The 23,803-nt window shown below is 33.3% G+C and overlaps 1 protein-coding gene across 6 annotated transcripts in view; it reads left to right on the top strand.

Moving 5' to 3' along the window:
* The window catches only part of LOC126972710 (sodium/hydrogen exchanger 9B2-like), an 82,106-nt gene that overhangs the window by 39,916 nt on the left and 18,387 nt on the right, over positions 1-23,803 (top strand). For 3 of the 6 annotated variants that reach the window (XM_050819611.1, XM_050819614.1, XM_050819613.1), the window contains exons 2-8: positions 7,087-7,310; positions 15,611-15,705; positions 19,043-19,142; positions 19,252-19,400; positions 21,012-21,243; positions 21,321-21,490; positions 21,792-22,006. In XM_050819611.1, coding sequence (XP_050675568.1) covers positions 7,087-7,310; positions 15,611-15,705; positions 19,043-19,142; positions 19,252-19,400; positions 21,012-21,243; positions 21,321-21,490; positions 21,792-22,006 — 1,185 coding nt within the window. Of the gene's footprint in view, positions 1-7,086; positions 7,311-12,548; positions 13,028-15,610; positions 15,706-19,042; positions 19,143-19,251; positions 19,401-21,011; positions 21,244-21,320; positions 21,491-21,791; positions 22,007-23,803 lie in introns of those variants that run through there. The other 3 variants (XM_050819612.1, XM_050819616.1, XM_050819615.1) reach the window with 3 other exon arrangements.

The following is a 23,803-nucleotide window of genomic DNA, read 5'->3' as shown; positions in this document are numbered from 1 at the left end:
AACTATAGTTAGCTAAAATAAAGTTTATTTTCAGTTCAGAAAGTTAGAGAGATATAAAAATTCTAATTAATGAATCATTTTAAAATATTCTTTCAACTTATGAATGACGGGGATTTTGTTTTTCCTTTGATGTGCATCAAAGGATAAACAGAATTGTTGTTTTTAATTAACTCCGAGCATATTCATATTTTTTTTACCTTTTAAACCATCTCTGGACTTCCACAAATAATTCAAAACCAAAATTAGCCAAATCGCTCCAGCCATTCTCTAGTTTTAGCGAGACTAACGAACAGCAATTCATTTTTATATATATACATAGACTAGCTGACCCGACAGACGTTGTTCTGTATATAATAAATAAAATAATGTTTTTACATGAATATGTCAATAATATATCACAACATCAAGAATTACTTCGTAAAATATGCACCCTGTTGTTATACTGAAATTGTTTTACAGCAGTACTGTCAAACCGTGCGTCATTATATTCTCTGGTAGAAATTATGTATCACATCACATCAAAGGAAAAACAAAATATTTGTTGTTTTTATTTAATTCCGAGCATTTTCATATGTTTTTCCTTTTAAACCATCTCTGGACTTCCACAAATAATTCAAGACCAAAATTAGCCAAATCGGTCCAGCCGTTTTCCAGCCGAACAGCAATTCATTTTTATATATATAGATATAGATAATAATCATCTCCTATAACATATAGTTACAAGCAAGATAATCTAATATCGACTGTATGGCTCTCTAAAAGTCCACTATAAAAACAGTGCATTGTTTTAATTCGACTAAATAAACAAACCGAATGTTGGCCGCAGTTGTCAACTACCGGGTCAGCGATCATTTGCTTAAGTGGTATCATTACAATCACATGATCTCTCACGAGGAGGCGGCCACGAGGTTCTAATTGCAATGACGATGGACGATTTACTAAAGTTGTTAGTGGACGCCGTTTGAGACACGTCGCATGCTTAGTGGCGGCGCCGCCAATCTGTCGCGATACTCGGAGCCTCCTATGACGAAACAAAGATGCAATTTATTTTTATAGACATGAGCGCGTGGCAGTGAGTAATCGAGCAAAGTTAAATGGAGAATTTTATAGGTTACCTTAATATATATATTTCTTTTGTGCGTCTGTTGTAACGTATGTAAGGTAGTTCATACCTCCTAAACGGCTGGACCGATTGTAACGAAACTTTCTGTGTGTCTTCAGGTGGATTCGAGAATGGTTTAGATTCACAATTGAATTACCTCCTAAGCGGCTGGACTGATTTTGATGATTTTTTGTGTGTTGCTATGAATTTGAGATTGGTGTGTCTTCAGGTGGATTCGAGAATTGTTTAGATTCACAATAATTGAACTAACTCCTAAGCGGCTGGACTGATTTTGATGATTTTTTTGTGTGTTCCAGTGAATTTGGGATTGGTTTAGATTCTCAATTCCGTCCATATAGTATAATTCTCCTGCTCATGTGTATGTTAGTGAACTCCTCCTAACGGCTGGACCGATTTTTCAAATTTAAGACGTGTGTACAGGACAACGTCTGTCGGGTCCACTAGTGTTTGCATAAAAATTATTAGAATTTGTTTTTGTTTTTTCGAGTAATGCTGCTTAAGTGTCTATAAAATTAAATTCCATATACAATGATGTAAATATTTCAAAATAATTATCTAGTATGGAGTTAGCTCGACATAAGGAACTAAAATAGAGTCACATTTAGAATTTATTTCACCATGATTAAATATTGTAAATTAAATTCCTGCGTTAGTGTGTACCACACATTAACTAGTTTTGAAAAAAAAAACTTATGTGTACTTCATAGGACTATTCTTTTTTTTTTTTTTCAAAATAATAATTTTGGTTTAATGTCTTATAGAGTCCCCTTAATTGGATTGCTCATATCGAATTAATGAATGCAAAATTGAAAATATATTGATAGCATCGTTTTAAAACGCTTTCAATACTTATTTTAATAATTAATTTAATTTATTGTTAAACTTTTAAAATTTAAATAATTTTAATATTAGTACTAATATAACTAATATGTCAATTGATTTGAATAAGTTTAATATGTTTTTCTATTTGGTAGAGCTGCTTGTTGTTTGATGCGCACTTTTATCCAATTCAGGCTCAAAAAATTAATAAAAAAAATCATAATATAATATTCATAATAAGCCTTTATTAATTCCAACAATCTTCGAATACAAAATATTATCTTAAGACTACGCCTACAGTACATAATATTGACACACTTTTTACACAAATTATCTTGCCCCATGTTAAGCATATATAGCCTGTGTTATGGGTTACAAGACAATGATATATATTTAATACAATATACTTACTTAAACAAACATAAATTCATATAAACATACATAAATACATTTAAACATCCATGACTCGGAAACAAACATCCATATTCATCATATAAATGCTTGCACCTACCGGGATTCGAACCCGGGACCTCTAGCTTAGTAAGTAGGATCACTAACCACTCGGCTATACAGGTCGTCTATATGTTATTGGAACCCGATTCTGGGTATAACTCTCCTCCAGCTTACTCCATGTATCCCTCTTCTGTGCTTTACCACTCTATTATTCTCCTGCCATTTTTATTATATCATCTAGCCATCTGTTTTTTGGGCGGCCTCTTTTTCTCTTGCCAGGTGGTCCTTCCCAAATTGTCGTTTCAACTTTCCATATTTTGTCCATGAATCTCACCACAAGACCTGCCCAGCGCCACTTTTGTGTTACTTCTTTCTGTCCTTTTCCTAATGCTGTCTAATCTTTTGATTTTTTCTTATTTTCAACAGACTCTTCCATCGCTTTCTGGCAGGTAGCTAGTCTTGTTTTATTTTTGTATTTTATGTCCACGTTTGACAGCCGTATGTAAGGGTCGGTAGGATGCAGGTGTCCATAACAATCTTTTGAGATTCAGAGGGAGTGACCCTTTTAAAATTTCTTTTAATGTCCTGAATTTCGTTACGAGTCTCAAACGATTCTACGGTTAAGAGCAACTTCTAGTACAATCAAAACAAATCAATACTTACAGCTATATTTAGAAAGCTATAATTACAAACGAGGAAGTGTCCATGAATACTGGCAGTATTTCCTCGTTGACAGCTAGGCTGATCCATTGACTAAAATCCAATTCATAGGATGGTCTCATCTTATAACCAAAACTTCCTTGACATTGACATACTAGAAACAAGAGTGGGTACCTTTAAGAAACTGATATTTAACAAGTTGTATAAAATAATTTCGTAATCTTTGAATAATATTGTTATATAATGTGGATAAGTTTTAATATATATATTTGTATGATTCTATGTATGTATTTTAAAACCTTTGTGATAAGGTGATTTTAGTGAATTTGTTTCTCCAACACAAATTAGTAATCTGTGGATAACGTAGTTGATTATACATGTATTTATTTAGTCTTCTTACTATAGTAAATTTTGAGATAAATTAAATAAAGTCATCCTTTACGATATCCCACGGATTCGATGCCCTTTCATAGCATCTGGCATGGTATTGCACCCAGTGACTCGGTTCGTATTCTGAACCAGACAAATTGTGTGGTATCCTGCCGGAGCACCACTTCACATCTACTTGTTTCTTTAGTATTGATTGTATTTAACTCATGCTTATGCCTAAATATGTCCAAATCTCATATTAGGTCACATGACAGTCTCTTTTGATCCGACGCCTCACGTCATCAATGTTTTTGTTGTTCACACTGAATTCGCATGATGAACTCGAACTCTCAAACAACATTACAATGAAATCGTAGAAAATCATACAAAAATAAATCCACGACAGAATTTTTGCATTTAAATCTTCAATTTCTAAAATAACGCTAATATGTCCAAACATGTAACAGTCAGACAAAATAAACTGTAATCTACAATTTTTTATGTAAATCGACAGTTTCAGGAACATAATATGTGATTATTTATGAAAGCGACATGCATGGTCAATATATTGCTATATTAGTGTGTCAAACTTAATAACTTACTTCAACTAATAAATATATTGTTTCACCATGTTATTTTGTATTTACATGTGAAAATACCACAAGCTATTATATTATAATAATCTGGAGCAGGCAATCCTAAAGTTAATATTGGCAATCCTGAAATTAATAATAGATGTAGCGACCCCTAGGGGTGAAAATTGGCTTCCCAGGGACAAATGTATTAAATAATCAAATTCATAAATGAAAACTGATTTTGAGTGTGGAGTTCTAAAAATAGACCTCTTAACTAACTCAAGTTCTTTTTTAAAACATTCTAGATACCGTATAAGTCGTGTTACGTGTTATAAGAATAACTTTATTTTTTTCTTAAATAAGGGACGAGATGAGCAGGACGTTCAACTGATGATAATTGATAGGCCCTGTCCATTACAATGCAGTCCCGCTCAGTATTCTTGAAAAATCCAAAAATTCTGAGCGGCGCTAAAATTGCGCTCGTCACCTTGAGACATAAGATGTTAAGTCTCATTTGCCCAGTAATTTCACTAGCTACGGCGCCTTTTAGGCCGAAACACAATAATGCTTACACACTACTGTTTCACGGCAGATATAGGCACGCGCGGTTGTGGTACCCATAATCTAGAATCTAGCCGGCACACTGAGCAAAGGAGCATCCAACTGATAACTAACTAATTATAGTAGGAAGTATCAGTGTTGTACCTTTACAAAACTCAACCACAGCGTGCACAAATTCGTACAAGATTAAAATCTCGGAAATGGGAAACTACAGATAAGTTTTTTTAAAGTAATTTAGCTATGAGTGTCTGAGGTCATTAACATTGTTGTACGAGTACATGCCAACGTTTTAATCTCGCTATAAATATAACTCCTTTTAAATATAGTATTGCTAAATCGCTTTCAAAAGTAATTACTCGTATTTATTATCTGTTCATTTTGGAAAAGGAGTATCTTGCGTAAAATATTTTATGAATACCTGCACTAGGCCATGAATTCAGTTCAGTTCATCACTGAGAGCTTACTGGTGTGTGCGTTATACACAAAGACAGTAAAAATAAAGCATTCACGTTAGTACCTAATAGTGCTACACGTTTTAAATTATATCACAAAGCAATAGTGGTATAAAGTTAGAGATATTATAAATATAGAAAATGTTCTACATCAAACTAGCTGGTCGTTAAAAAAAACTTAAGGCGTTTGGTATCGTGTAATGATCATCTTTAAAGGCCTAATGCTCTGCAATGAGTAAGCTGGTAGACTTAAAAAAAATATATATTTGGGACTGATATGTAATCTCCAATCCGAACGTTTAAAAATGTTGTAAAACGTTAATCTATATATACAAAAATGAATTGCTGTTCGTTAGTCTCGCTAATACTCGAGAACGGCTGGACCGATTTGGATAATTTTGGTCTTGAATTATTTGTGGAAGTCTAGAGAAGGTTTAGAAGGTGAATAAATATGAAAATCCTTGAAATTAAATAAAAACAACAATTATGTATATACTTTAAAGTGTCCCCGTCGTCGTTCAGAAATCAAATTTAAAGAATAGTTTAAAATGAATAACTAATAAGAATCCTTATATCTTTCTAACTTTCTCAGGAGGTAAAAAACAAAGATTAATTTTAATAATTGATTTTTTCTTATTACTTTATATGGCAATACAACGTTTGCTGGGACAGCTAGTAAGTAATAAAAAATATTGAAATGAGCTGTTTTCAACTTTAAATTTGCTACTGCTTTAAGCTTATACTGCTACAAGAGAAAATAGCTATTTTATGTATCTAAAAAGCGAACGTTTACATTAAAAGTAAAAAAAAAAAACATATTATAACTTTGACAGAAGGGGCTTTATACGTGGATTCTTGTGCGGGCAACGGGAGACAGTGTGACGCTTACTTTCACACGAATTATATTTGTGGGGTACTAGCATCGGCAGTACATTCCTTTCCTTATCCGCTATTATTTACATATTATACATGTATATACATATCTATGTATTTATTTACCCTAGTTTTAAGTTCTAGTCATTAGTTTTAAATTAGGTCAAGTTATAGCAAATAGCCGGTTTCCTGGATTTTCCTCCGCGTACCACATGTATTAGTTTTTTTATGAAAAAAAGGACGAGACGAGCATGACGTTCAGCTGATGGAAATTGATACGCCCTGCCCATTACAATGTAGTGCCGCTCAGGATTCTTGAAAAACCCAAAAATTCTGAGCGGCACAACAATTGCGTTTGTCACCTTGAGACATAAGATGTTATGTCTCATTTGCCCATTAATTTCACGGCGCCCTTCAGACCGAAACACAGTAGTGTTTACACATTACTGCTTCACGGCAGAAATAGGCGCCGTTGTGGTACCCATAACCAAGCCGAAATCCTGTGCAAAGGAGCCTCCCACTGGTATAGTTATAGCCATAATAAAGTTTAATCCCTCAACACGTATATAGGGTTGTAGAATATAAGTTTCTGAGACCTGCATATATAAGGTTTAATTGTAAGTTGCTATAACAGTACCTATTTTAATATTTTATATAGAAATTTGATTTTTTTTATATTTGTTTGGGCGCGCAAATTGAGATAGCCAGCCCCGCCCAAACACTGAAGGTCGTTGGCGTGATCTCAGGATCACTCCTTTAAAAAAATTATTCCTTGTGCTATTTTTACGTTTGTACGTCTTAGGAAGAACAATATAGTAATAAAGAAGATTAGTTAAATAACGTTTATTTAAATATCATTTAATTACTTTTATACAATTTGAAAGCAATGTTTTTTTACATTTCAAAACGTTTAAGTTGAAGTTTATGTATATATCGTCCATTGGTTGTGGTTCAGTAGACATATGATTTAAAAGATACTTATATTATCTGAAGTATGATATAAATGAAAGAAGCTTAAAAATTCACTTTGATATTGTTTCCCTAATGCGCCAAAAGAAGTAATAATATAACTTCAAAAATTATAACTTAACTTTGAATTTGTTCTAAATACCAGCTGTTCAATCTCGCTGTAACTATAACTCCTGTAGTATAGTGACGCGTGAATCACTTCCAAAAGTAATTGCTTGTATTTTTTTATCAGGTGCGGAAAACCAGCGTACGAATGACTGCGATAAAGGAATACCCGTTCGACCTCAGCGACCTACAGAATCAACAAAGAGATGCTAACCCACCCCCCAAGTATAACCAGATAGATTTACAATCGAATAACAATCAAACAACAACTGCCAGCAACGATGGAAAGAGAAAAGTTTCAATAATGGCCGACGAAAACAGTAAAGACCGGGAAAATTTGCCTTCTGACAAGTAAGTTGTGCTACCCTTGACTATCAACAATATGTACGTCTAGATAGACTATGACAGCTGTCAAAATGTCGAAATAAACTGAGCTTAGAGTTAACATCTATTTTGAGCAATGCAAGCACACTAACGGCCGTTCCCAATATTCAGTATATCTCTTACTTGAGATAAAAATCATAACTATCGTTGACTTTTCTGCCCCAATAAACTTATCGACGGTAACTCACATTATCCTTACACTCTGTCTGTTAATGGGACGAAGACGTATAGCTTATCAGCGATATAAAGTTTGTATGGAAATTGCTGACATGATCATCAATGACAGCTAATTACTGACAGTTGAAGGTAGTAATTTAACTCTATCTGTAGATAGTATATTGGGAACACAAAGTGTCACACAATTGCGAGTGTGAGACGTAACTTGTCACGCACACTAAAGTATTAAACCTGGCCTGTTTTTATCGGTTGGGTAAACGTAAGAGACTCTATCTAGACGTAAAAATTATCTAAGTTATAAGCTTAGGGTTCCCAACTATCAGCTATATATCAGCTCACCTGCTTGGGTTATCTATTTCTACCAGACTCACCTTACTTCCCTTTTGCTATCATAATTAAATATAGCCTTTTTGTATTATCACGAGTAGTATTCAAATATTTTGATTTAAAGTAAAATTTAAATATTTTATTCAAACTAGAATTTTTAATCACTTTTTGAGCGTCAAAAAATTACCACCTGACTTCAACTTATGCCTCAAACCTGAGAAAAAGGGCCTTTTTGTAATAAAATTTATTAAATAAATAGTCTGAGAGGGTCGCTCCATTCCCAGAATCTATGGTATTATTAAGAAAGTCATTTGTATGGATTTAACCGTTTTCAAATGCGTTCATTTGAATTTCGTAACGCATTTGTTTTGTACATTTTATGGAATCATGTTTGCATTATGGATGCATATATATCACTCAACTAAGAACTTAAGTAAGGTAAAACAAGTATTTGTTGGTTCCTGATGGTAATATTAAGATTATTACAGTTTCTAGAAAATTTGCTAATGTCTATCATTTGATGGATAATGCGACTAATCATTTGATGAAGTAGAACTTACCAGTGGGAGGCACAGGAGGATCTTTATCCTGGATAAAGATCCTGTACAAAAGGATTATTGTGTTTCGGTCCGAAGGGCGCCGTGTTACTGGGAGAATGAGACTTATCATCGTATGTCTCAAGATACGAGCGAAATTGTAGTGCCGCTCAGAATTTTTGGGCATTTGAATCCTGAGCGGCACTGCATTGTAATGGGCAGGCCGTATCAATTACCGTCAGCTGAGCGTCCTGCTCGTCTCGCCCCTTATTGTTATAAAAAAAAACTGACAGTGAAGACCATAAGTGGCTAATAGAACTTTTTGGTGATAATTATTAAACAAAGCGAAAAACTTCCAAATTTAGCATATAGTATATAATACCATTTAGATGACCTGACAGCCCAATAAGGTGTCTATCTTGCTGTCTGCGTGAGACATTTTCTTCTCTCCCGCATGTTGCGTTTGTCTATACGCTAATATATTGTAAGTCTATGGATAATAGTACCATCAGTCTAAGCTACTCTACTGTTACCTAATAAAACCATGTATCCTATACCTATAAGACTTACTCTTTTAGGATACAAATTGCCTTTCTTCAGTCTGGGCAATTTATGACTTAATATTCTAAACCACAGTAGGGACGGATGTATACCGTTAAACCCAATAAACATACCTTTCACTATGTCACAAACATACATATATCAATATCTAATTATTATTAATAACAACAGTGATCTCAAATGAACATCACGTGATTATATTTTGTGAAAGGCACACAGCTGTCTAGCGAACAAGGTATCCAATAATCGTTATGTCGCTGTACAATCTTTATTGTAACTTAGTTTGGCGACGGGTCTCTTTAATTTGGTCGTCAAAATATTTGTAATTGTAGCCACAGCGATTACAACTTATACTACCTATACATAAGTAGGTAGGCTCATTGAAATTGAAGTCACGTGCTTTTATATCAATGTTCTTTGTGTAGGTAACAACATGCAGTGTAATTTTGATCGCTTCGTTTATGTTTACTGTAAAATCAGCAGCTATAATTGATATATCTCAGGGTGATTTTATATTGATTACTATTTTTATTTTTACTCTTGCTATGTTATAATAATATATAAGTAATTGCTATAAATTTACCAGTTCCAGGCTCCTGTGCACATGGTGCCGGCTAGATTATGGGTGCCACAACGGCGCCTATTTCTCCCGTGAAGCAGTAATGTGAAACATTACTGTGTTTCGTACTGAAGGGCGCCGTAGCTAGTGAAATTAGTAGCAAATGAGACTTAACAACTTTTGTCTCAAGGTGACGAGCGCAGTTGTTGTGCCGCTCAGAATTTTTAAGGTTTTTCAAGAATCCTGAGTGGCACTGCATTGTAATGGGAGGACGTATCAATTACCATCAGCTGAACGTTCTGCTCGTCTCGTCCCTTATTTTCATTAAAAAAAATATGTTTTTGTCGACCCCTATCAAATCTAAAGCGTTAACCCTAGTTTGTAGTGGTGGCAGGATGAGCCTGTTGCCGGAGGCTCGCCTTCTGATGCTTAAAAGTTATTTAAAATATATATTTTTTTGTAAATATAATCCCTTATAAATTATCTTTACCCCACAAAATATCTTTATTTATATACGGTGTGTGTAGATGATGCAGCTACTGTACTCAATAACTTTTGATCTGTTCAGTAATATGAGTACTCATATACAATTACTTTTTTGACTTACTCGTATAAGGCATTGACTATTTGACGTTTGAGTATGTTTGTTACATCACTCGCTCTTGATTTAAAAGAGTTGCAATGGGTTTCTTGCTACTTCTTCTCATTAGCTCAACCCTTTACGATGTAGCAGTAGTTTCAATAATGAAAAAACATTTTTTTTGACATACATAAGTGTCATTTCTGTGACCTACATGAATAAAGTGACATTGATTTTGATTTTGTAATATTAATAATTTTTTCACTCGAATAATTTGAAAACTCAAACGTAAATCTGTTTGTGACGCTATCGGGTCTTACTTACTCAATGATCATTATGAAACAGTACCAATGGTAATAGGGAAAATTGATAAAATAACAGACTTTTCATACAAATGATTTAAGTTTTCTTTAGTGTTAATTCCGCCAATATTTGTTTTTAAACAATTCGACACGTGTTTCGCCTCTACACGTGGCATCCTCAGGACGTGTTGTCTCGCCAAAATCTGGCACGAGAACTTAAATCATTTGTATAATTATAACGCCTACTTCAATAAATTAACAGACTTTTCATTTATTTTAAATTTCGTTTAATTTAAGAAATTAGGAAAATGGTTGACCCTAAAGGCCATCTCTGTAAATTCCTGTTAATTTCATACCTAACCGCTTCAAATAATTGTACTTATGACGATTTTGAGTTTGAGAACTTTAATTTGTGTTATTTTGAGTTCTTCGAGCTCAAAAATCTGGTAAAACTTTAATAAAACACAATTTTTTAAATTATATATTTCAAACAGCAGTTACTTCTAAATGAATAAACCGATTTTCACGCGGTTGGTGGCATCCGACGCAGTTTTTTGAGCCTCATAAATCTTTTTGTTTCAATTGATCGAACTCGGAATTTCGAAGTAATTTCGTATTTAATTCCGGTTTTCTTTCGTCAACGATAACTAACGAATGAATCAACCGATTTTGGCTTGGTGGCGAATGACGTTCTTTATTTATATTAAGGGATTAGTTTTTGTAATCTATATTTTTGTAAATGTGAAAAGTTATTTCATTAAAAACACACATGTATGCTCCTGCAGCTTAATCTATCTCAACAAGAGATTATTAATTGAAGATATGTATAAACTATTCAAAATTCAATATAAACAACAATTCTTAAGAAATTCTGAAGAAAATAAACACTCGTTGATTGCAAAAATAGGACATAGAATATTAAAATCTTTACAAGAATTATAACACTTTTTTGCTTAACAAAAGTAGTTTTATTTACAAACATGAACAGAATCTGTCGTAATATTTGCAAAAAAAAACAGGAAGCATTGCTACAATTTCATTTATTTCGGTGGTAATCATTTTATCAGTTTCATCGCTATCTCAGTATAGAAATAAGTACGTGTTCTACTTAATAGCTCAATTACACAATGACTACTCTCAGTTTCATAGGGTAACATGGAATTACTCCGAATCTGGTCATAGTAAAGGTGCTCGCTTGGAAAAGTTCTGCTGATCGAGTGGTCATGTATGGACAGGGTATAAATTCCGATCGGTTTTATGAATTAACTAGGCGTTCCCGCCCGCTTCGCTGGGCGTATTTTAAAAGGAAATGAATTAATTTTTTATTCATCTTATTTTAAATACAATAAAAAAATAGTAAGTAAGTATATAGTAAGTAATAAAAATAATAGTAGCCATAAACCATGGATAAAATTCTCATCGAATGGTGGTAGTTTCATGTCGATACGATCAGTGGTTTAAGCTTGAAAGAGCCTCAAACAAAAACCATTTTCATTAGATATATATAGATTAAGAGCTCCGGTGAATATAAAAAAGTGGCATAACATTACATTATTTCAAAGCCAACACCAAGCCTTGGCGTTAAGCCGAGTGAACTTTAATGATTTAAAGGCACTTTTTCTGTATTACAGGCAATATGGGATAATTTAATTAAACATTAAATAAATTCGTGTTCGAGCATACCCCATACGACGTAATTTGACAATTTAATTCATTAAGTCTGTGTTGCACCAACTAACTTTATCTATAACAAACATGTTAAAGTACCGGTTAAGCAAAAAATGAGTTGCACCATTTGCTTGCACCACCACTTAAGCCTTAACTATAACAGCTAATATGATGCAACTCAGCCTTAATGATTAAAGTTATAACCTTTGGCTAATTATGGATTTCTATAAATAAATACCCATTTCAATAAATGTCATAAAAATATTTGTATTAAACAAAATTTATGGCCTTAAAGTCACAAACTGTGAAAGCCTTCAACTCACTTCGCAACGTAACATTTAAAACTATATTTGAAAAAAAATCACTTGCAACGTAATAAGTAACTGGTAAGGCAAAGCAAATGAGCGTGCATCGTTTGGATAAAATTTGCATTAGCAGTAAGTATTAGTATCGTGTTGTATTTATAAAATATCGGTCGCGGGCACCGCCGTCGCTGATTCCAATTTACTTAACACTGCAGAAGTCAGAACATCACACACTTGTGGGTGGACGGTCGTCGATTAAGTCGCTCTCGCCCCCGTCGCAAATTTGAATATTTCGCGCAGTAAATGACTGGCATCTCCACTGTCAGATATTATTTTTGCACGCCGGCCAACGGCCGTTCAGCCGGCCGGCGAAGCCACAGGCCGTGAGGTAGTCACGTGCCCGGGGTGGGACGCGGCGGGCGCCTTCACTCACTCGCACCAGAGCCTTCTCTTATAAGATGCATACACAGTGTGCCATAGGTGAGGACTGCGCTAGACCGGACGGTATGCCCCCGCGCAACATACAAACCCTCGCACCTTAGCGATACTTATTAGTGATTAGAATCCCCAAGTGCCATGTAGGATGTCTCACAGCAGCCTGAGTTGTCACTATGACAGCTACCTCCCATCAGACTCATCCCTAGAGACCGAGGCACTCAACAAACACTGGTAAGTCGTTTTTAATAAATAATTAAATACCAAATAATAATAAAATTTTACTTATCGCTCACCAATATGTTATGCTTAAAGTACTTGTTATAAACGCATCACGAAACGAATCTAACTTGAATCGACGTCTGTTAGATTCTGATAAAATGAAAAATGTTCTTTTAAGTATACATGTAAAAATTTAACTTCATTATATATATTTTAATCATAATCAAATGAAATATGTGTACGTATTTTTCAAACATAAAAATATGGAGGTTAAATTATTTTTTGTTAAGTAATCAACTCAGTAATAACTTAAGTGCAACGATGACATTTGTATCAACATGATCGCATTCAGTATTGGCACACATGTGCGAGAATGTAATCATAAATCGCCACGTACAAACGAAAAACCGGTTAACTTTTACGTGGGAATCTTTAAAATTTTCAAAAAGACTTACATGTCAACCATATATTATTAAAATATTTGTAACCAAAAATAATACGTTAGAAATAACTGTTAAAATTATGCAATAGATTTTTCTGGATCGAATTCATCATTTAGCAGTTAATTTTATATCATTTATAAATTATATTATTTAAAAATAACTTAATAATTATTATATTTTAGTAAGCATCATTAATGTCGGTTAAAATTTGCACACATTCCTAATTAGAATATCCAGATCCAAATTAAGTTAGCTTACAGTTACCAAACCAAGTAAAGTCTGTAAATCATTCCTTGTGGATGGTGTTCACTTTTATAGCAGAATTCCTAAAGATATACATGTCTTGCTAGAAAATAAATTTCAGAAAGTGATTCAAGAACAATTATGTTCGAGGACATAATAAAATATACAACATTTTGTTAATGATAAAATAGCGTGGTTGATTTTTGCAATCCATATTAATTCCATTTTTTTATTTTTATATTTTATTTTAGATAGAAACATTATTTTCATTTATTAATAGTTAGTTAGTAATAATCTTGTGTTACTAAGTTATAAATATTTTAAAATAACATAACTAAATTCACGTTTACATTTATTTTTTCCGAACCAATCTTCGCCATACCATAATAACAGGAAATAACATTGGAAATTATATACACATTACATATATATTATTATATCAGATTAGTAAAAAATGCACCTGTAGGTACATTAGTAACTAGCTGTCCCGACAAACGTTGTTTTGCCATATTAACTATTTTTAGAGATAAACCGTTTCTTAGACATTGCAACATTACTTTATTTTTCTAAAATTAAAGATTTTTTTCTAAATTAAACGTAGCCTTAGTTACTCCTTATTACATCACGTACCTGTCAATAAAAGTCCCGTCAAAATCTGTCCAGCTATTTTAGAGATTGGCCAGAACAAACTGAAAGACAGACAGACAAAAATTGTAAAAAATCTTATTTTGGTGTAAGTACCGTACATACATTCTTATTATAGTAGTAAAGAACAGTTACTTTAATATTACAAACAGACACTCCAATTTTATTAATATGTGTAGATAACTGAGCTGCCTGCAGGTTATTGTAAGAAACCTTGTCAATCACATGATCTATCTAGTCTCTATATGGCCTGCAGTTCAACATTTTCAAGAGCACGTCCCAATAATCAACTTTATCATTACGTGCAACTATTTTTTATCGTTATAAACATGTCACCATGGTACTACTGACCAGTTAATGTATTTTTTTTTTTCTTTTTAATGTAATACTCAGTCGGAAAACACAACTGTAAGCCCAGTCTTATCTCAAATAAAATTAAAACTTAAGGTCGTAATATACTTAAAGATAAAGGTTACTATAACATAAATGACTTTCATAATGATACCACAGATTGAGAAGCGACCGCCCTCAGACTATTTTAATATACACATTTTTTTGTACGTCCGTAGTAACTGAACTCCTCCTGAACGGCTGGCCCGATTTTAATGAAACATTCTGTGTGTCTTCAGGTGGATTCGAGAATGGTTTAGATTCACAATTGAACTTTCTTTTAAAACCGCTAGACCGATATGATGATTTTTTTGTGTGTTCCAGTGAATTTGAGATTGGTTAAGATTCTCAATCCCGTCCATATAATATAATTCTCCTGCTCATGTGTATGTTAGTGAACTCCTCCTAACGGCTGAACCGATTTTTCAAATTTAAGAAGTGTGTACAGGACGTCTGTCGGGTCCACTATTATAACTATACATTTTATTAAGTATATATATATATATATATATATATAATAAATAATAAAACTTCGTTTCAATATATATATATAAACGAATATATATATATTGAAACAAAGTTTTATTAAAATTAAAGAAGCCCGCTAAATTACCTGCACTCTTCTCAGGTCAGGGGCGTAAATTTTCGAATGAGAGGTTTTTTTACGCTCAATATGTGATTTTAAATTATATTTTGAATTTAATTTAAATATTTTTTTAAATTCATGCAACTGATGATACCATAAGACTATAATGCATTCATTATCTTGTTCATTGTTATTGGTACCTATCTGTATTTGCGTGTCTTTGATATTTCAAACCCTTATTGTTACATATTGATGTGTATGTTTTTAAATATTTTTTATAAACTACAGCAGGAATGGCCGCATATCTTCTCAAGCTGAAGGGCCATCAAGGCGGAAGAGCAACCTTCACAATGCCATGGCAGCTGATATGGATACATCATGGGGTTTGTATTTTCTATAATAAAGTATCATTAGTACTGAAAAATTACTTAAATATTTATTTCAGTAACAAAAACGGTACAAACATAATTTCAAATTCAAATTCAAATATTTTTATTCAAAATAGGATTTAAAATCACTTATTGAACGTCATAAACTACCACCCATTCGAAAGAGACTGCCTCAGACCTGAGAAGAATGGCCGCAAGAAACTCAGCGGGTTTTTTTTTATATAAAATATAGATTACAATATGATATCGTACAATAAACTAAATATATAAAAATAGTGGATGTGACCTTCTATTACGTGAGGAACACCTGTGTCAGAAGGCCACACTCTTTTATATCAATTAATATTAACAGTACCAAAAACTAGGGATCACAAATTAAGTCAATTAATATATAATATAACAAAAGAAAAATATTATACGAACAGGATGTCTGTGTGTTTGTGTGTGTGTGTGTGAGCATGTGTGCGTGTAATAATATTACTAAGTACTATATTATATTAAAACGAGGTGAAGTTTGTGAGGTTGAAGTGTGTATGTAATCTCTAGATCTGCTTGTGTTGACAGGTCGACCTGTTAAAGTTAATAATTCATTGTATTTGTTGGATGAAATTACTAATTGTTTAATAATAATAATAATATAGTAATCACGACCATCATGTTCACGAAACATCCTTATACAATGAGTTCAAGCTCTTAAAGATTCCCCCTTATTCATAATAGTCTGCGAACTTAAAGCATTGCTAATTCTCACTCTGTCTTCTTCTATCGACCTAAGTCAGAATGAGAAAGAACACTCCTTAACGGCTGTTTTAAGTTAGCGGACCATTATGAATAAGGGGGTAAGGGTTGATGCATCCAATATACGATAATCTATATTTATACTTTTAATTCTTTATTACTATACATGAAATAATTTATATTATTTAAACACGACTCATATATTGGATGTAGCACCTTACAAACTAATTTGTTATGTATATTAAAGCCATTGTAAAATACTCTATTTGATTGAAAAGAGTGGCCGTTGAGTTTCTTGTATGTTTTTCTCACGTAAAATTTTAACGAAAATGTGGTAAATTCAGTAATTTAATAGATATATTTGTAGTGACGATTCTATTACAATTACAATTTGAATAATGTTTATCTGACTTTGACTTTTATCTTTTATATTTTGAAAATTCTGTTACCAATAGAAAACAACATTATTTGTGAGTGCTATATTTATTCATCCGAAAAATGAAAAAGTATTTTTCATTGTAGTCGGATTTGCAATGTAAGTCCGTGAAAAAATGGTCCAACGACAATGTTTCTTACGAAATATAGTATTAGAGATATAGTATGATTGTTTTGTATAATATATTATATATGCAGGTGGACGTGTGTAAATGCGGATCAGATCGCGGGCTAGTAAAATATATAAAGGGTTTATTCCACTAGCAACAACTTCATTTATTAAATACCCTATTTGGCACTAATGGCTGGATTGTATACAAATAATTTGCTGTGTTTTTAAAGTGATAACCTTCACTTCTAGGAATAATACACAAATAAAATTTAAAAACAAAATTTTGGTATTATGTAGGTGTAATATCATGTTTCTGTAATCGTTATCATTTGCTTATAGTCTGAATTTCCAAAACATATCAATATTAAAAAGCAATTAAAAGTTTATTATTATGTGGTTGATACGTTCCGATCAAGGACATATCGCTCCTAAAGTAAACATATTCTAATATTCTTTACTAATTATATATTTTTTTAGTAATTGCGTTGGAGTGTAATTATATATTTTAATGATGAGTGAAATTAATTTATCTTTTTATATTGTTTTGACATTTTATCGTATAAGACTTGAATTTCTATTTAGTATGTATTAAATTGATTGTATTTTTATATGCACGATGTGTTCACCTGTAATTACAGGAACACAATTTCTGGACTTGATGTTATAATTTTATGAATCGACAAATCGAATCCTATAAATAAAGAAATAAATAAATGTAATGTCTTAAATTATTATATCATATTACAATATAATTGCATTAATGGCATAAACGATTTTATTTTCTCGTAACTTATTCTGATAACAATTCAAATTCAAAATTAAATATTCCTTTATTAGTAAAGAATCACTTACAACCACATATCTATCTCTCCTGGTGGATTAACATAACTTGTGGTCTAAGAGCCCGTTGACCCCAGACCTACATTATTTTATAAAAGCTGAAAGTTTGTCAGCGCATGCTCCCAACACAGGTAAGAACGATGGACCATTATGGAGTTATTATTAAAAATCACGTTATTCATTGCCAGACACTTAACACCGTGGCAACCCCTTGCCCAGACACCCTTAATGTTCATAATATACTGAAGGTAATACCGAAAAATCGCACTTTATTATATGATGTATTTAGATCGGTATTTTACACACCTTTAGTAACGTTTACCTGCCAAAGCCACTGTAACTCAAAATCCATAATGGTCCATCGTTCTTACCTGTGGGGGGAGCATGCGCTGACAAACTTTCAGCTGTTATAAAATAACGTAGGTCTGGGGTCCACGGGCTCTTGCTCTGTGTTAAGAGAGAACATTGCTGTTGATGTCAAATAAAATTCAACCACCCCGTATTCGTATCGAAAAAATTTTACTGCGGGAGAAGAAACGGTGATATAAAGTCTCGGGATTCTTACTTGCGCTCTTTTTAAATTAATACAATTTATACTATACTGTGGGTTGTCAGAGTTATTGCTATAAGATTAACTTTTTTATTAGAAAAACTTCATGGCAAGATCTAAACAATTTGTTATGTTTTTAAAATGATAGCCCTCACTTCTAGGATTAATACACAAATAAAATTTGTATAACAAAATTTTTTGAACGATGCGGGGCTCGAATCCACGAATTAAAGTATACAAGATTTTATGACGATACGTCACTCGAACGGATAGCTCAGTTAGGAGAGCACTGGCACAGAACGCCAGAGGTTGTGGGTTCGAGCCCCGCATCGTTCATAAAATTTTGTTTTTCAAATTTTATTTCATAGGAAGATAATCATCTTAAGGTGGTATAAGTGATAGTCCTGCCCATTACAATGCAGTATGCCGGATTCTTGATTGAACCCAATATTCTGAAAGGAATCGCAATTGTGTTCATAGCTTTGAGGAGCATTCTAATTAGCCCACTAATTTTACACTAGATACGACGTCTAAAATCATTAAATTATCCCACAAACCTGCACTCGAGTCACAAGTGTCGAACACTCGGAGCAGCCAGTACATAAATATTATTATGGCAATATATCCTGTTGTTAAATTTTCGGTTTTTCCCACAGAACGACCGGCACACATCGAGGGAAGATACAAAAAGTATTCCACAACATCTTCCGTTTATTCTAAGAAAGCCTTATCACAACAGAGTGAACACATTGAAAGGTATGTTGAATACTTACTTCAGTATAATGATAATCTTGTGATACGTTGTTCGTGAAAGATTATATCGTAATTCAATGACGAAAATATTTAATGTATTCCCTTGTTACAGATCCTGGTGGTATGCTTGTTGTCAGAAATGTCACACCGAGGATTCCGGAATTCCAACGTGGGAGCCCCCACACTGGCAAAAAATATGCCCTTACCCCTTGTGTCCGTCTTACAGACATTTTGCTCAAAACTTATCAGTATTATTAATTGGTAAGTCTAGATAAAAATAACTAACGGCCGTTCCCAATATTCAGTCTATCGCTTACTTGAGATAATAATCGTAACTATCGTTGACTTTTCTGTCTAAATTAACTTACCGACGGTATCTCACCTTATCAATGTACACTGTCAATGGAACGACTTATAGCTTACCTACGATAGAAGTTTGTATGGAAATTTCAATTCACGCGTCCCAATATAAGGCGATAAGAATGACTTATCGGGTATATTAGGACAGCTTCAGATTATTGACAGCTAATTACTGACAATAGAAGTTAGTAATTTATCTCTATCTGTAGATAGTATATTGGGAACGGCCGTTAATTTGCTAGTATTATGTCAATAGATAACAATTTCTTTTTTATAAATTTAAGGGACGAGACGAGCAGGACGTTCAGCTGATGGTAATTGATACGCCCTTTCCATTACAATTCAGGATTCTTGAAAAACCCAAAAAATTTGAGCGACACTACTCATCACCTTGAGACATAAGATGCTAAGTCTAATTTGTCCAGTAATTTCACTACGACGCCCTTTAGATCGAAATACAATAATGCTTTCACATTACTTAGCAGAAAAAGGCGCCGTTGTGGTACCCATAATCTAGCTGGCATCCTGTGCAAAAGAGCCTCCCACTGGTACTCACGAACCACTCAGTGACTCCGGTAGCTGGCCCAATGTATGCCAATCACCTAAATGCGTTAATGGATACGCTCTCCCACCGACAACCTAATCAATACCTGATGGTCAAACCTCACAAGCAGACTCGAAAGGCTTGGGAGTTCCTTATCAGTTCTTCTCCCCATAGCCTATTTATGAATTGATGTAGCCTCATGACATTTACGTAGTGTTGTTGCGATATGTTATTTTATTATCATTCCCTATGGTTAAATAAATAATATATTATATTCTATTCTATACTATCATTCGTTGACCCGTCAGCTTGAACGGCATACTATCAGTACCATGGAAAGCACCCTGAGGGGTCACACACGACTAAATAACCACCTTTTTGCAATCCACGTAACGGACAGCCCTAAGTAGAGATGATGTCTGCTCGAGGACGAAACGGCCACACATGTAATTCTGGAATTCAAGTAATCCTGGAATGTACAGGAGTAGCCAATGGTTAACAAACATTATTGGCGCTACGAGAAGTCTGCGAACATCCCAGCAATATTCTGAACTTCTAGCAGGAACTGGGCTGGTTGGAGTAACTGGCCAACAATGTGCCCAAAATAGACCCAGGGGTCTAGCTGGGGTAACAGGAGCACCAATACCATACCATCCCAGAACGATATAGATTATAGATTGAAATGAAGTCGACACTTTAAATATTTTTTTCAAACAAGGCAGTTAAGAAGTAAATTTTTTTATTTTCCATAACAATTCTAAGATTTTCCCTCAACATTCAACAAAATTCTACTTCTTAGTAATTATGTTTAGTTTTGTTTACAGTTTTATTCACAACGCAATAATTCTCAATGTGACAAATCAAATTATTGCCGCACTGTGACAAACTGTATTGCTTCTAAAATTTTCCGATAGTCATAATTACAATTAGTGTGTACAACGGCTTATTATATTTTGCTTCTTTTATAGGTATTATAGTATGGGTGACGATATGGATTATATTAGGGGACACTGCAGCACCTGGTGGGCAACTGTTTACGTTAGCAGCCCTTACTATAGTGGCCTATTTTGGTGGTTGGGTGATGGTGAAAGTAACAACATTACCTTCACTGATTGGAATGTTAATTGTTGGAATAATTCTGAAAAATCTTGGATTCATTAATTTTAATGAGGATTATCAACACGTATGTTCCTATATAAGGTTAGTAGCGATACAATTCCACCTAATTATTATAACTGATATCTTGAAAATGCCTCATCAGTTCGTGTTTATTGCAGAAAAATAGCTTTAACTATTATTTTAACAAGAGCAGGACTTGATCTTGATCCAGTGGCTATGAAGAAGTACTTCTTTACTGTTATTAAGTTGGCTCTAGTACCGTGGACATTTGAGTGTTGTTTATGTGCCGTTATGTCAAACCTTCTTCTGGGACTACCTTGGGACTGGGGTAAGTCTAAAATATAATATAAGTTGAAGAAAATAAAATTCTCAAAATCAACTCATTTAAATTCACTTCACCGCGAGTCATCGCGAACATCATACATTTAAATCTTGTAAATATTACAAACATTAAAATATATTACAACTTAGAAGCTGCTAAGGTTTTTTTTGGAAAATCCGTATTAAATAAGTAAGTCCCATTGTTGTCTATGACAATAAATTAATTCGCTCCATTAGCTCCGTTGACCTTGGTGTTTGTAATACCATAGCTTCACAGATTTAAAATAATAAATTTTCTTCGATTTCAGCATTCCTTTTGGGTTCCATAATTGCGGCTGTTTCCCCAGCTGTCATTGTGCCCTGTTTGTTCCGTCTTCGGGGTAAAGGTTATGGTGTTAGTAAGGGTATTCCCACCCTTGTGCTCGCTGTGTCCGGAGTCGATGACGCAGCCAGTGTAGCTGTATTTGGTATCGTCTCATCATTTATGTTTTCAAGCTCCTCGCTTACAATGAATGTAATACAGGTATGAATTTCAACTTTTTTAATTTTCAATGTAGTTTTTAAAATATCTTAATTGACTTGTATTTTGTCCATTATTGAATTGATCATGCAGATACGGCCCTTTAATGTTAAATATATGATCTCTGTTGGTTTTTGAATACAAACGGCTCAATTTACCAGCGTTTTAAATGTACTAATAGAATAATTTAAGTAAAATCGCGCTTTGTGCCACATAGGTTAGTGTTTTCATTGCGTTTTTAGGTTTTAGTAAAGGTATACCCATTTAGATAAATAAACACGTAAACTAGAAACTTTCACCAAATAAGTCTTTTATTTAATTTTCTGTGAAAATTCGAAATGTAAAACTAACAGAGAAAAGGTCTTTTGCAATTTTAATGATTTATATATTTATATACTAAACGTACGTATGTCTACATGTATTTTCTATTAATATCCAAAATACACTTTATGCTTTACAAAATGATTTTCTAAGTTGAAGTAATTCAAATAAAATATCAACGGAGTCCTTAAATTATTGTTATTACATGTAACACATTTAATAATCTTTATGATCTCAATGAGACTTTAACATAAAAATATTCCAAAAAATTTAAATGTGTTATTTGCTAATAACTACTAGATACTACTACCGCTTCGGAAACAAATGGCGCTCTGAGAGAGAAGAAGCTTGTTTTTCTATTTTTGCGCTCTTTTCAATAAAAATATACAATATTGTACAGTCATTTCTAACGCTATAAAATAATCACAATCTAGTCCCAGACCGTCCGATCATTTAGATATTCAGCAGTGGATTTACGACAGATCCATTTTTTTATAAAACATTTATATTTATTTATAGATTATGCCTCAACAGTGGCTGGGACTTTATTATAGAAGTGTATACATTTACCCTTAAAGCTATTATGTATCTTATGAATAAAGTATTCAAAAGATAAAATTATAAGTGGCAAAAAAGATAACTTGCAAACAATGTCACGCAAGTCGGTCACTGGAGCCTTTAAAACGTATCAGGCAACATAAGAAACTGTTTATTGATAAATTTTCCACTGAACAAGACGGCCATGACAGCGACCGCGAAAAAGGCATGGTCGTGTCTCAATGCACTCCATGTCGGCTTCTACAAATTCTAGGGCAGAGATTGTATATTAATCAACTTGACACAATGATTCATAAAACGTTACGTATAAATAAAACTTAATATTGTAACTTCTCGGAAAGTGCAATCGCTTAAATGTTAACATCTGAGGCCATTAAAGTTGTATCCATTTCCAACGTGTTCTTAATTTTTTTGGATTTTCAATGCTTTGACGAAAAATACTACAAACTACTTATTTTTTTAATAAAAACACAAGCTGACCTAGCAAACGTTGTATTGCCGATATTAAAATCGCGATACAAAAGTAATTGTTGATCGTAGATGGGTGAAAATTTGAAGTTGTGTGTATTTTTAATGCTGACTCAAACAAAGTTAAAAAAAAGTCAAAAAAATTAAAAAAAGAATATGGCGTGCACCACCCTTAACATTTAGGGGCATGAAAAATAGATGTTGTCCGATTCTCAGACCTACTCAATATGTACTCAAAATTCCACTTTCGGTCAAGCCGTTTCGAAGGAATTTAACTACAAACACCGCGACATGAGAATTTTATATATTAGATTAGTAAAAACATGTAAAAGCATTTAAAAAAGTATTCTTTTTCAAGTAGTTCTCAGCGTTTGGCTTGTGAATCTTTAATTTCGGCTTTTTTTCCAATTAATTTAATCGTAAATGTATGCACAGTTGGTACTTAAATATTAC

Source organism: Leptidea sinapis, chromosome 27 (genome assembly GCF_905404315.1).
Source record: "Leptidea sinapis chromosome 27, ilLepSina1.1, whole genome shotgun sequence".
In the NCBI taxonomy this organism is placed as follows: Eukaryota; Metazoa; Arthropoda; class Insecta; order Lepidoptera; family Pieridae; genus Leptidea; species Leptidea sinapis.
The sequence above is the reverse complement of the archived record's forward strand: the minus strand, read 5'-3'. Positions and strand labels throughout refer to the sequence as shown.